We start from the raw sequence: 13,844 nt of genomic DNA on the forward strand, positions 1-13,844 counted from the left end.
TGGGGCAATAATATACTTGTATGAAATAGGGACAGAAGGAGTAATACGCATTATTACGCAAACAAATTTCGAGTATTAAGATCATCTCCAATGATTTAATTGTAAGGACTTGCTTGCATTATAAATAAAATTCCTAACTACATGCTTATCATTGGAGAACAAAAAATTGAGCAACATGCTAGCAATTTTAGCCCAAATAAGGCAAAATGCTTGATTAAAAAAGAGACAAATAAACTTCACTCGCATTGTAACATGTGTATAATTATTTATTTATTTTTTAAATTTTATTTTTTACAAACTAAAAAATGTTATACCTTACCATTGGAATACTTTATTGCTAAAAAGTGTTGTTTAAAAATTAACGTGGACTATGTTTAAAAACCGAGCATGATTTAAGAATCACCAAATTACTCCGTAGCCCCAATAAAGGTGCAATTTTCTAACACAAATTCTAACACCAAAAGTCCAAAAGTACTGTACATTCCCGCCAACAACAGAGTTCATAGGCGCCTTTCTCATCTGAAACCTTTCTTCTTCTTAACCTAAAAACCCCTTCAATTTCTCTCTCCCAAATTTCTTTCAATTTTCATCGAATTAGTTCAGTTATCTTTGTGCCCTTAAAAAATGGGGATACAAGGGCTATTGCCGCAACTAAAATCGATAATGTCGCCATTACACATTAAGGAATTACAGGGTTGTTGGGTTGCCATTGATACCTATTCTTGGCTACACAAAGGTGCCTTATCTTGTAGTACGCAGCTTTGCAAGGGTATTCCTACTTCGAGGTCAATTTCATCTCCCTTAAGTTTTGCTTATCATGTTTGATTTTGGGTTTTTTTTTTTTTTTTTAATTTGTTTGATTGGAGATGAAATCTTGGATTTTTTAGCAGGTTCGAAAATACCCATATGGAGAATTTTGTTATAAATGGGTTTAATTTTTTATTTGTTTGCATGGTTTTCTGATTTATTTGAGTTGGGTAATTGGGGTTTACCTTTATTCTATTTTTTTTTAATGTTGTTTATATTAATTTCCTAGCTAATAATTAAGGATGGTTTGAGGGGAAAAAATCCCAATTGAAATGAATGAATTGGTATTAATTTTTGTGATTTTAATAGGTTGATTTTATTGTTTAACGGGAGATATATCTTTGTACTCCGTATTATTTACCATTTTGGAATAATGTTTAAGCGTTTCACCCAATTTTGTAACAGGACAACAAAATGATGGTGTAAATTGAAGAATGTTAGGAATAATGTTTTTATTTTGGATGATTACGGTGATATTATCTGAATTGGGTATATGGGGTTAAGCTTCAATTTTTAATGTTAATGGTATCAATTCACATTTCCCAGCTATTGAGGGAAACAGAAATCCAGATTACTGTGTTGTTATTTTGAAAAATTTGTGAAAAAAACAAAAAAAAAAAAAAAAAAAAACCACCACCTTTCAAAAAAGTAAAAAAAAAAAAAAAAAAAAAAAAAAAAAAAAAAAAAAACCACCACCTTTCAAAAAAGTAAAAAAAAAAAAAAAAAAACCACGTTCATTTTTTTTTTTTTTTGCGAGAGAAAACCCATTTCCTTAATTATCCTCTAATTAACTTCATTAGATTCTAGTTTCCTCCCGTTTCTTCTAATTAACCTTTAATCCATCCAATTACTTAATACTTAGATTTAATTAATACATTAAAAAAAAAAAAAAAATCCACCACCCCAACCACCCTTTCCCCTTCTTCCTCCCTTTCCCCTTCCCTTAGAAGCAACCCCCTCACTCACCAGACCCGCCGCCGAGATCCCCCCACCTCCCGCGACCTACTTCCACCGCCGGTTGACTCTCCTTTTCCCCCTTATCCCCGTTGATGAGCACCACCTCCTTTCGAATTTTTGGCTCTTATTTACTCAAAGATGCTCAAATTAAGTCCAAATCAATTGAAATTTGCTTCTAAATCACCCTAGCATCACATACATACATAATTAAAGCCAAAACAAGCATCAATTGCAAGCAAGATGCACAAAATTAAAAACCCCTAAATCTATTTTCTAGGGTTTTTCAAAATCAAGAACGTAGTTGTCGGGCGGTGATTAGGGGGAAAAGGAGAGTCGTCTGGTGGTAGAGGAGGTCACCGGAGGTGGGGGGGATCTGAACAACGGGTCTGGTGGGGGAGGGGGTTGATGGCACGGGAGGAGGAAGGGGAGGTGGTGGTGGTTTTTTATATTTATTAATTAAATGATTTAAATCTAATTATTTAGTAATTTGGTGGATTAGAAATTAGAGTCTCATTAAGGTAATTAGACGGTAATTAGGAAAATAAGTTTACTCTCGCAAAAAAAAAATGAACGTGGTGGTTTTTTTTAACCAAAAAGTTTTTAAAAGGTTTTTTTTTTCGCAAAATGGTGCTTTTTTTTTTGACAAATTTTCCTTGTTTTTTTTATTGACAGCAAGAGCACAATTAAGTTGAAAGTTGCAATTTTGGATTTTCAATTTGGCATGCATGTGCATGTGTATTCCTCTCTATTTTAATGTCATATCTCAAAACCCTCCACAAAGTCCACACAAGAGGTGGAGTGGAATTATTTTTATAAAATTGTAGTTCTGCTGTTCTGGGGTGAGAAATGACAATGTATCACAAAATAAAGTTTACAGCCATGTGTATACTATGTCATCAATTTTGACATGAATGGAACACCTTCATCTTCGATCCATCAGTCTCCATCACAGTGTTCATAGCTAAGTAGATTCCTTTTAGCTGTCAAAAAATACTTATAAAGTGCTACACTGCTACGAGTAGTAATACAGTAGTCCATATATGACTGGAATTGATATTCTTATTTGTTGAAGGATAGGCCAAAGTCAGGATTTCTTTTAAAACTGGAGAGACAACTTGTATACATAATTAATGCAGTTGGTATGAAATTGAGAACAGGGTCAAGGGAGGAGATGGCACTGATATGTCAACATAACATCAGGAAATAAAGAGATTATCAATAGACCGAAAAACTTTACCATATAAACTATTAACTTTTTAGTTGTTAGACTAATTACTGCTCCTCAGCTTTGATATCATATGTACTAACGATTTTGCTTTGTCAGGCACATTGATTATTGTATGCACCGAGTAAATTTGTTGCGTCATTATGGTGTTAAACCTATTCTGGTTTTTGATGGAGGTGATTTGCCAATGAAGGGTGAGCAGGAAAATAAACGTGCACAGTATGCAACAATTCATTGAAAAGAATATGTTCTTTTTTCATCTACATATCATGCTTTAGATCTTTAAGCTATACTTGAGAATGATGTTTGTTGCAATCGTTCATTTCATACACCTAGGTTTCTAATTCACTGCCGATCCTTGGAAATAATATTTCAGTGTTAAGGATTGCATACCATTACTTTAGTGCCTCTTGCACCACTTCCACTTACGGCAGACTAACAACAAGAAGATTTCCTTACCTATATACATTTAGGGAGGTTTTGTTAGCCATATCCTTACTGTTATAAAGCACAGACCTTTGATTGGAAAGACTATTGATTGACCTTACTGTTGTGAAGCTCAGTGATGGATCTAATTTAGTGCATTGTAATCTGAAGCTGAAAGCCTCTCATTAATGACTCGATTAACTTTGTCTAAAATGGGAAAAATCTTATGTGCTTCTGTTTTTTTTATCTGTTGTGAAGAACTGAAGTGGGAGCATCTGATCACCAATGGATATTTTTTTGATTAAATTTTTATAGTATTTTTGATTTGGCTTAATTCGCATATTAAAACAGCTCATGGAATGGGATATGTTATTTAGTATTCATTATTCTTGTGGGCACCTCTAAATACTTATGCGGCTTTCTAGTATGAATAAGTGGCAGCTTGTTTTTGTTTTGTGTTTGATTATTATGCTGGTTGATCAAAATCAATTTGGACCGGATGAATAAATGTGGTGCTTGATCATAGTAACATCAAATCGCTTTGGCTACAGCTAAGAGTAAGGTGTCTGACTGGTTCAGTTGTAGGGCCTTGAATCGCCGATACAAATGCAGTGACATTATAGTGCAGTGTTTTGGTTAAATGCAGGGAGCATCAAGGATTCATTCTAACCTCGCAAATTCCGTGCTGTTAGTAGCATTTTGATGTAGTGTGAAACTGGTATGGGAGTTTGATTTGCTACATAGTTTTGTTAAATCAGTCCAAAATTATACCACTGTTCAGTGTAACATGTACCAAAGTATGTTCCGGATCATGGTCGGGGACTGGGTGGAATTGAAGCAACTATTTTTCTACAATGAGCATTAATTAGCGAACATTTCGCAAATAATTAGCTTTTAACATAGGCTTCTGTGGCGATAAGCACACAGCTAATGGAACTCAGTGATTCAAGCATCATAAAATGTGGGAGATGTGAATTGGAAACTACTTGGGATTTTGCTGCTGCATCTAGGATTATTGGTACATTACTTGAACCAAATTTAACCAGGAAACAAGCTGTATCCATGGTGTAGACAAAAAGTTGTATGCTTGTATCCATTAGTGTATTTCTTTTGAGAATAATTATGTGTATTATGTTCTATCAACTTACACTGATCAGGTGATTTTACCAAATTATTATGAGTTTGGCTTTATGTCTGTAAGCTCTGTGATTTTTCTACTTTACATTATCAGGGGATCTTAAGTGCTTACGAGTCTTACAATTTGTGTTAGGGTTGTAAATTCAGCTCCTAGTTGTGAAATCAAAGGCTATAGGACCCTATACTATGAATGATTTTCTTTGGAAGAGAGTTTGACGTATGAAGTTTGCGTTTCTTTCCTGGCAAGATTGCTTTGGAATTTATCTTTCTTGATCTGCATGACTGAAATGCATATTAAAACCCTTAATTTTGGCGAGTGGTACCTAACATGAGTTCCCTTATATTGAAAATTACTCTAGTTGAGTGAAACCAACCAATTAATTTAAGATCTCTGTTAATTTGACGTTTTGTATCTGTTTTCGGATCATCTGAACTTCTGTTTTATTGCCACAGTTGAGCATTGGAAAACAGTGGAAAATGTTCCTTGATTGTGCAATGAGACTATCGGATTCATATTTCATGTAAGCTGTATTTCTGTTTTTACAGTTTCTGTATTCCTCTTGTATATGTTCTGCTTAAATGACGGCTTAATGTGTATCAGGATGATGCTAAGAAACACGACAGCGGTGCCAAGAATCGTTACACTTGTTGAGTTGTATAGGTGCTGTAATGGGAAGGCTGGAGAAAGCTGCTTGGAGCTGGAATGCTGATTCTAGTCTTATTGATGTAGTGCTGTTACTGAGTTTCTTTTTTGATGCTAATGAAAATCTTTATTGTACTCTTGAGCTTACAAAATCTAAAGATACATGCTTATATTTTATTAGATGGGTGTTAGCATTTTAGTCAAGCCCCTTAGCTTGTATGTTCTCTCTATGATTCTTGGTTATTTTTTCCAATATACTGTCAAATCATTTCATTTATTTTGCTCTTTGCTCCTTCCTGGAATCGATTAGCATAGCAAGCAATCACCATAATGTTAAGATTAAGACAATGTTAAATCATAGGTAAATAAGACAGGTAAAAAAATTATAGATAAATAAAGTACTCGAGAAATGAGAAATCAATTATAAAGGCTCTCCGGTTTATAGAAATATAGGTAAATCTGGTCCAGTTCAAAAAATCCTCGAGGAATGAGAATTTCTCTCTTATATAACTCTCCCGATTATAAGAGAGCTTGTAAAAAAATAGTTACAAGGGCAGTTACAATATAGATACAATGTTCCATGTACAAAACTACTAAATTTCATGCTCTCAAAGATCCACATTATTTCTCTCTCAGTGCGAAATTTATAATCGTATTTTTTATAATAATAGCACGATTAAAGAAAATATGGACAAATATTTTAATTTAATAAAAGTTTCAGCCTTTAACAGAAAGTACTACCAACAGATGTAGAAAAAAGATGGAAAAAAACCTCAAAAAAAGAGAAAAAAATAAAATAAAATACTAGTACTAGAATAGATATAAAATGCACAAAACTGCAACAACAAAAATTTATACTAATATATTTCCATAGTTAGCAATCAATGAACAATTAACCTACAAAGTTAGTATTAGTATTAGTTCCCACTATACAAAAAAGTAGGCTATTTATATGCTGCCAGCAACTAATTCATATACTAAGTCATAAACAATAGAGCTGAAACAGAGTACACCACTAAAACCACAATGATAACCATAGCCATAACCATAAAAGAATCATTTACAAAACTATGAGGGAGAGAGATGGGATAAGAGCACATTCTAGGAAGGTTTCACTTATAACCAACCCTCAAGCCTCAAAGTTGAAAGTTATCTACATTGTCTGTCCATACATATATCTCTAATAATTCAAAGAACAAACTCCCCTTCTTCCCATTCTTCTTCTAAAAAAGCATCGTCAAAATCATAATTGATACTGTACTCTTCTTTGATATATAAACCCAACTGTTCCATTGGTCTCCTAAGGTTATTAGTGCCTTCATAGTTCCACATAGTACGAGATGTACGATCAGGACACATCACTACCAAAGAGGTCCCAAACAAAACCTCAAGATCCCTCATAACTTGAAGGTTGTTATCAACATTAACAGATTGTTCAATCTGCATAAGAGTAAAGGGTTGAATTTAACAACAAAATTCTCAAAACCTACAACCATATAACTTCTGAAGGTTATGAAAGTTCAACTGACCTTTCTAATGGCCATTCGGGCTGCCTCCCTCGCTTCTTGTCTTTGCCTTTTGAGTTTAGATTCTTCTCTTGATTGCGCAGCTGATTTGGCAGCTCTTATTTTTGCATCCATGTTAGATGTCTCTGTGACATGAATAGCATGTTTAGTTGCAGTTGAAGGCTTAAGTTAAAACTAAAAGTCAGATTCATGTATTCAACTGCACATAAGATAGTAATGAATGCATATTCACCTTCATGTTGCCGCCTCTGCATTATTTCCTTTTCTTTCTGCCGATTTGTTGTATCAGCTTCAGCACCCTAACCGTTTGAAAAGTGCATGAGTAAATTTGCAAATGGAATGTATTTCTGAGCTTGCCAATAACAACAGAAATCAAAAAAAGACTTAACATTCCAAGTGATTAGAAATTAAGATTTGGCAATTACCGGTTCCAACAATGTGTGATTTTGGGCCTTCATTATGGTTTCTGCATACCGACTCTTCAATTTTGCAATATGTAGGGCTCTTGATGGAGAGAGTTCAACATCTGATATAGTTTCCAAGCCTATACAACAACAAAATGAGTATGCTGACAAACTCCATGCAGCCGTAATTACATTTAGATATTATTAGGATTTTAAACACTGACCTTTGGCAGTAGCACCAAAAGAGCCACTTGTAGAAGGAGCAGTAGCACCAAAAGAGCCACTTGTAGAAGGAGCACTTGCATACCCACGTTCTAAATCCATAATACTCATACTTGCAGAATCTTGACCAACGCTACCCCTTTGCAATGTTGAAGTATGTTTATCCTGCACATTCAAAACTGTTAAAACCCACCACCAAAATTTTCATCTATACATGAATATAGTATATACATTAAACAAAGTAACCATTATTATAAATAAGTTCAATTAAATTCTTCAGACCACAGAAGAAAATGAAAGTAGCTCACCTTTACAGCAGTAAATTCATCATAAGGAATCATTTTTCCTGTTGCAACGTCACAATTGAACTTTGATGAAGACAAAGGGCAGGCACTCTTATGCAGATGAGAAGACCTTTGCCTTATATCTATGTGCTCCCCATGCAATTTTATTTTTACAGGTTCCCAAAGACGATCAAACACCCTGATGAGAGAACTCGCACGCTGATGAATATAATGGCCAGGAGGATTGTATAACATTGCATTAGAAAACGTCAGCCTCACATCAGCCTCAAACTCTTCAGCGCAATCATATCTATGCTGCAGCAATTTCTGTTTAATGGTCCCAAGATCCATTGGCTTTTTGATGATGTCAAAGTAGTCGTCAATATTCCACATAACAGGATCTACAGGGACTTCAAACGGGGCACTCAGCGGATTCTGCATCAGCTTTTTAAGAATAGCCTGACAAAGTATCGTCGCAGACCGGTCCAACTTCAACCTCTTTGATACAGGACCTTTGATCACTTCCTCTGATCCTCGTTTCAATCCAAGAGTAGAGTTAACCTTTGTCCGATTGAAAGTTCCCGACGATTTCTTAAACCCACGGTCCACTTTAGGCACTTGTTTTGACAATGGACATACTCCAAGCTCACGAAAGTTATTTCCCAACATGTAATTTTCGACATCAGTACCGACTTCACTCGCATCATCAACAATCCGCGGCTCCTTCAAGCAGTTAACTTTAGGTATTTTAGGAAAAATACCATTCGTAGGCTTCTTAACAAGAACTTTTAATCGCTGTTTCTTGCTCGTCATATCAGGTTCAGCAACACCTGAGAACACTTTGACCACCATGATTGATGGTCCGTCTTAAAACAACGGAAAACATCATTTAGACTCATATACTCGTACAAAATTCTTCTCACAAATTACAAATTGCAGAAATTGAACAAACAAAATAACTCGAAAATTGACATAAAAATTTCCCCGCATAAAAAATATCCGTTTTAAATTCAAAGTTCAATCCTAACATTAAAGGGTTGTGCAATACATTAGCAACCAAATTTGATATCTCGAAAAATTCATAATTTTTTTGACGGAAAAAAAAAAAAAAAAAAAAAAAAACCATAATTTTAGGGATATTTGATTCAATAATCAAGTTACTTTCATAATTTCCTTTTCTGGTAAAATAATCGCTGGTTATGATATTATAATCACAGAATTTAGAAACAAAAGTTCAGATTTTGGAACCCTAAACTCAACGCACGGACAATTAAATTAGATAAGATCACAGATAAACCCTAGATTGCGAAAGTGATATGATGAAAAGAAAAACAAACAACTTACATCAAAAGCTGCTTCAATGGGGAAACAAATATCAGAAAGTGAACTGCGATTCAACGGAGAACTTAAACTGCGCTTCAATGGAGAAAGTGGAGAACTGAGAGAGAGCAGGGTTAGAGTCCTAACAAAAGGCCATGAAGTCATGAACCGCCTAAGTTAGATGGGTTAGATTTTTTTAATTTTTTTTTTTTTACGGGCAATTACATATATACGAAGTAAATTTTTAAATATACCGCTTCTGTTCCTAAATTTTTGGCCAATTGAAATAATCTGTAAAATACTTTTAGGGAGTGTTTGGTATCAAATTAGTAAATGTAAGGGAATGGAAACAAATTAGGAGGGGAAAGGGTAATATATAGTGTTACCCTTACTACTTGTTTGGTATTACTAAGGAAACGTAAACAATGATAACCAATCCCTTTCTTCTTGTTTGGCATAAATAACTTGGAAACAAATACCTTTCCTACTATTTTTTGTTATTTTGGCTAACTTTTGCTAAACATCATACAATGTAGAGCAACACTAATTACCATAATATACATATATATATATATATATATATATATATATATATATATATATATATATATATTTTGAACCGATTACCATAATATATCATATGCTAGATATAGGCAAAGTCACATAAATTGTTGATTACAAAAGCATTGAAATTCTAGTATTCTCAAAAAAAAATAAAAAAAAATTAAAAAAAAAATTTAAAAAAAAGCATTCAAAAACCATTGAAACATTAACTCCAATAACAACTTAGGACAAAACTTTCTATTTCTTCTTAAGAAGATCAATTGCATATTGTTTCTTCATATTAGTTGGGGATTGATAGAAGATGCGAAGCTTATGTTCTTCCGCCATGAGAATTGTAGCAACCTCCAAACCTTCGGATGGAGAAATTCCATCTCACTTCATCACCTCATCCAAAACCTTGTTCACTTTTTCATCCATTATTTGCTCTCTTTCTTCCGCTTTAGACCATGCACTAGCCATAGTCCCAAGATTAACATTGATATTTTCAAATATCTTCCCAAAATTGTTAGATACATCATGGAGGGAGGCCACCAAATCATCATCATCATTCCTACACAATAGAGGACAGCAGGGGAATAGCAGAAGCAGAGGACAGATTCGGTTTTCTGCTCACCATTCGGCATCCATCAAGGTTTAAAAGCTGCATTGTGCATATGAGTACATTATATACTGGTATGTGACTAAATAACTTAGAAAAAGGAAGTAATTGATTTTACATATGAGTACATTATAATGATGGTGGTGATGATAATTCAATCAAAATGTGACACAGCAAAACATCATAGAATGCCATAAGAAAACGCGACTCTTACTTCACATTGATCAAGATAAATTTGAAATTTCTCAAATTGAGGGCATCCCTATATTTGGAATTTATCATGATGTTTAGAATCATGATCATCAATCCCTGGAGAAGGAAATTCCCGCAGAGAAAACAGAGAATGTATCTTAAGTCCTACTTTTCCAAAATCCAGCTTGTTTCAAATTTACCAATTTGAGAGCTATTGTCTCATATTATACTATCAATAGCATCATTCAGGCGTTCTGACAGCATTTTAGAAACCGCATACTCAGCCTAATTAATCAAGTAGTGTGCACCCAATAACCTTAAAATAAATAAATAAACAAAAGAAGGAAACACTAGCAAATGCTTAAAAGCCTCAAAACACAATTATTTGAAGACCACTCAAAGCAATTTGACATAGACATAGAATTAACAGGACACAAATAACATATGAAAGTAGGCTAGTTTCATTACTGAAGAATGCTGATCATATTCTTCGTACACAACACATACAGTTTGCAGCACTTCAGCACTTCATGGAATAGAAATAAGATTATTACTGTCGCTTATGTGATTTCACATTGACAATCATCTCCTTCATATATTGGTTGATATTAGACTTAGATATTCATATAAGGAAAGATCACTTGTCAATTCTTATAATAAATCATACAAGATGTTGGACAACTGCATCAGTTTAAGGATTCTTCCAATGGTCAAAGATGCACTTATATATTCCCCTTCATCACCAAACCATGTTTTTTTAATTGCCATCATCATCAAAATATATATGAATGCAAAAACGAAATATGATACTCAACCAAAACACAATAACATGACTGAGTATCAGAATATCTAACTTGCTGACTTGCAAAAGTCCTTGTAAATTATTTTTTTATTTTTTATTAAGAAAAGCATATGAAAGTACATAACAATTATCAGCATCAAAGCATTCTACCTTGGCAGCCAAAGATATCTCTTATCCTTCAAAAACTCTACTTCAATGTAGCCAAATTACTAGACCTTCAATTCTGCTAGAAATTCTGATCTAAACTATCTTTTTAAAACATATAGCCATGTCATATAGCCAGCCAGATTAAAATGTTATATAACAGGATATGTTGTATATGTATGGTTACAAGTACTATTGCAGTTCAGTATAACTCTAGCATAAATAAAAGTATAACAGAACAAAGCATCAGAACAGAAGCAGATACTACAGAAGCAGATACCACAGAAGAAGATAATACAGATGCAGATACCACAGGAAAAAAAAAAGCAGCATGAGAACAGAACAAAAATTGCAGTTCATACCTTTACCCATCCGTCGAACACCGACTTATCTACTTGTAGAATCAAGCAACATTAACAATCTGCCTCAAAATAGTAGCAACACACAATAACATTTGAAATTCATTGTAATTATTTTATAGATACTTTTTTATTTTAATTATTTACCATTGACTTTTGCTGAACAAAGCTCTGATTTGCAGAACAAGACATCAGTTTGTATTACTAGTAAGCATAAAATCAAAATTTGGGGGAAAAGAAGCCAAATAATAATAGCATAAAATCAAAATTTGCTGAACAAAAAAATCAGTAAGTATTATTTCATCAATCCTGATAAAAGAAGCCAAATAATAACAGCAAATTATACCATCTAATTCAAGCATAAATCGAAATTTGGGGGAAAACACAAAATATACAACAATTACATAAAATAATAGCTATATATACCATCTAATTTAAGCATAAAATCGAAATTGATATCATGTTAGCAATAATGTCATGAAACAAAAAGCAACTGATTCAATTGAGAAAAATAAAACTGAAAAATTAGGACAGAAAACCCTAGAAATTAACACCATAAATCGAAAATAACAATCAACACAAACAAAAAATATGGATAGCAAATCAAATTAAGAGCATGGATCGAAAATACCCCCTAAATAGCAATCTTTCGATATACAGTAGAAAAATCAAAACACAATCAATCAAACAAATTTTATATAAATTCAACACAAACTCAACATCTAGGGTTCTTAATCAAAAAAGTGAGAGATCAAACCTTGAGATTGTGGATTTCTGGAAATTTGAAGTACGAAAGTTTAGGGTTCATCAGCGAAATTGTGGCTTCGATCGATCAAAGTTGAGGATTTTGTGGGGTGATCTGTTGTATGACAGGGGAGAGAATAGATAGAGGAAAGAAAGGGGATTTGTTTCCCCAAGTTTTACAGTGGAAACAAAGTAATGGAATGGGTTAGAGGAGGGAAACGGTTTCTATTACTTAACTCTTTAACCAAACATCTTCTAACGGAAACGATAACCCGATTCCATTTCTAGCCCTATAAAAAGCCCATACCAAAGATGCTCTTAATTTACAAGAAATAATATAGTTATATGGGATTTCGTTGGATTTATATGTATATTTTATTAATATTTATTTTTTATATTTTTTACACGTATAAAAATGAAAATAAAACCGTAGTAAAATGTATTTTGGAGACCGCGAAAAGTCAAATAGAGCAAAAGTTTAGGGACAATGTGATGCTTGTATGATATGTACAAGTACATTCTTTAAGTTTAAGATTTTCACTTTTACTAATTTTTATTTATAGTTTTTTTTTATTATTATTATTTGTAAACAAAATATATGTACATTTGAATAGTTAACGGATATTTCCTTGAATGCTTCTCAAAAATGTGTATATGTTTTTTTTTTGACGAAAAATGAGTATACGTTAATTTGAAATGATGTTATAATCTAATTGAATTACTTTTTTTTCTATATTGACAGATATTTTTTCAAACAAAGTCTAGACTCAACAAAATAATAACGCAAATCAATAAAAAAAATGTCTAACAACAAAAATAAAATAATTTGAATATAGTAGGTCGTATTAGCAAGATTGAACGTTTATAGATACAAAATGAACAAATATTTACATATATACAAAAATGAACATTTTATATGTGATTTGAAACTGAAAAAATATAAGGGGACATCATTATGGAAGAAAATGGGGTGTAAGTAGTGCTACCTATACAAAGGTGTAGGTAAAATTTTGTATGGGTTAGATCCGTCTAATAATAAATGGTGTGGGTCTTTATACGATTGTGCAATTATGGGACACGGCGGGTTTTATATGGGTTTAAAGTAAACCTATTTTAATAAGCACTAGATTAGCTCCCGTGCGATGCACGAATATAATAAAAAGTTGTATATATGCATTTTCAAGTCATATTATCACTCAAAATATGTAAAACCTTTATATTAATCAACACCAAACTACAAAAATTAAAATAATACTATGTATAATGAAAAAAAAAATTCATGTTTACAACAAAATTCAGTGGAATTTGTAATTAGACGGAGTAATCACATGTATATAGGGTTAATATTTGTTTTCCTTAAGATTAGCTATATGTAACTTAAGATAAAAGTATTTTGCAATCAATATTTAGCTTTTCCAAAATAAATAAAAAATAAAATAAATAAAGAAAATTGGAAGAGAAAAAAAAAGTTTAGGCGGGAAAAATTTAAG

The 13,844-nt window shown here is 32.9% G+C and overlaps 1 protein-coding gene and 1 long non-coding RNA gene across 2 annotated transcripts; both read right to left on the minus strand.

Annotated features, from left to right (window-relative positions):
- Positions 1 to 6,125: 6,125 nt before the first annotated feature.
- On the minus strand, positions 6,126 to 9,135 carry LOC145580248 (transcription factor GTE12-like). The gene is made up of 7 exons (XM_081637667.1): positions 8,976 to 9,135; positions 7,656 to 8,497; positions 7,350 to 7,512; positions 7,147 to 7,265; positions 6,954 to 7,020; positions 6,725 to 6,846; positions 6,126 to 6,635 (listed from the first exon to the last, which is right to left on the minus strand). The coding sequence occupies exons 2-7, from the start codon at positions 8,481 to 8,483 to the stop codon at positions 6,384 to 6,386; spliced, it is 1,551 nt and encodes a 516-aa protein (XP_081493793.1). The 5' UTR covers positions 8,484 to 8,497; positions 8,976 to 9,135; the 3' UTR covers positions 6,126 to 6,383.
- A 466-nt stretch (positions 9,136 to 9,601) lies between these two features.
- On the minus strand, positions 9,602 to 12,541 carry LOC145580249 (uncharacterized). Its single transcript, XR_014099350.1, has 2 exons — positions 12,368 to 12,541; positions 9,602 to 10,155 (listed from the first exon to the last, which is right to left on the minus strand). It is a non-coding gene; the product is annotated as an uncharacterized LOC145580249 (long non-coding RNA).
- Between the last annotated feature and the right edge of the window lie 1,303 nt (positions 12,542 to 13,844).

The sequence above is a fragment of the Chenopodium album genome, chromosome 14 (genome assembly GCF_948465745.1).
Source record: "Chenopodium album chromosome 14, dcCheAlbu1.1, whole genome shotgun sequence".
Taxonomy (NCBI): Eukaryota; Viridiplantae; Streptophyta; class Magnoliopsida; order Caryophyllales; family Amaranthaceae; genus Chenopodium; species Chenopodium album.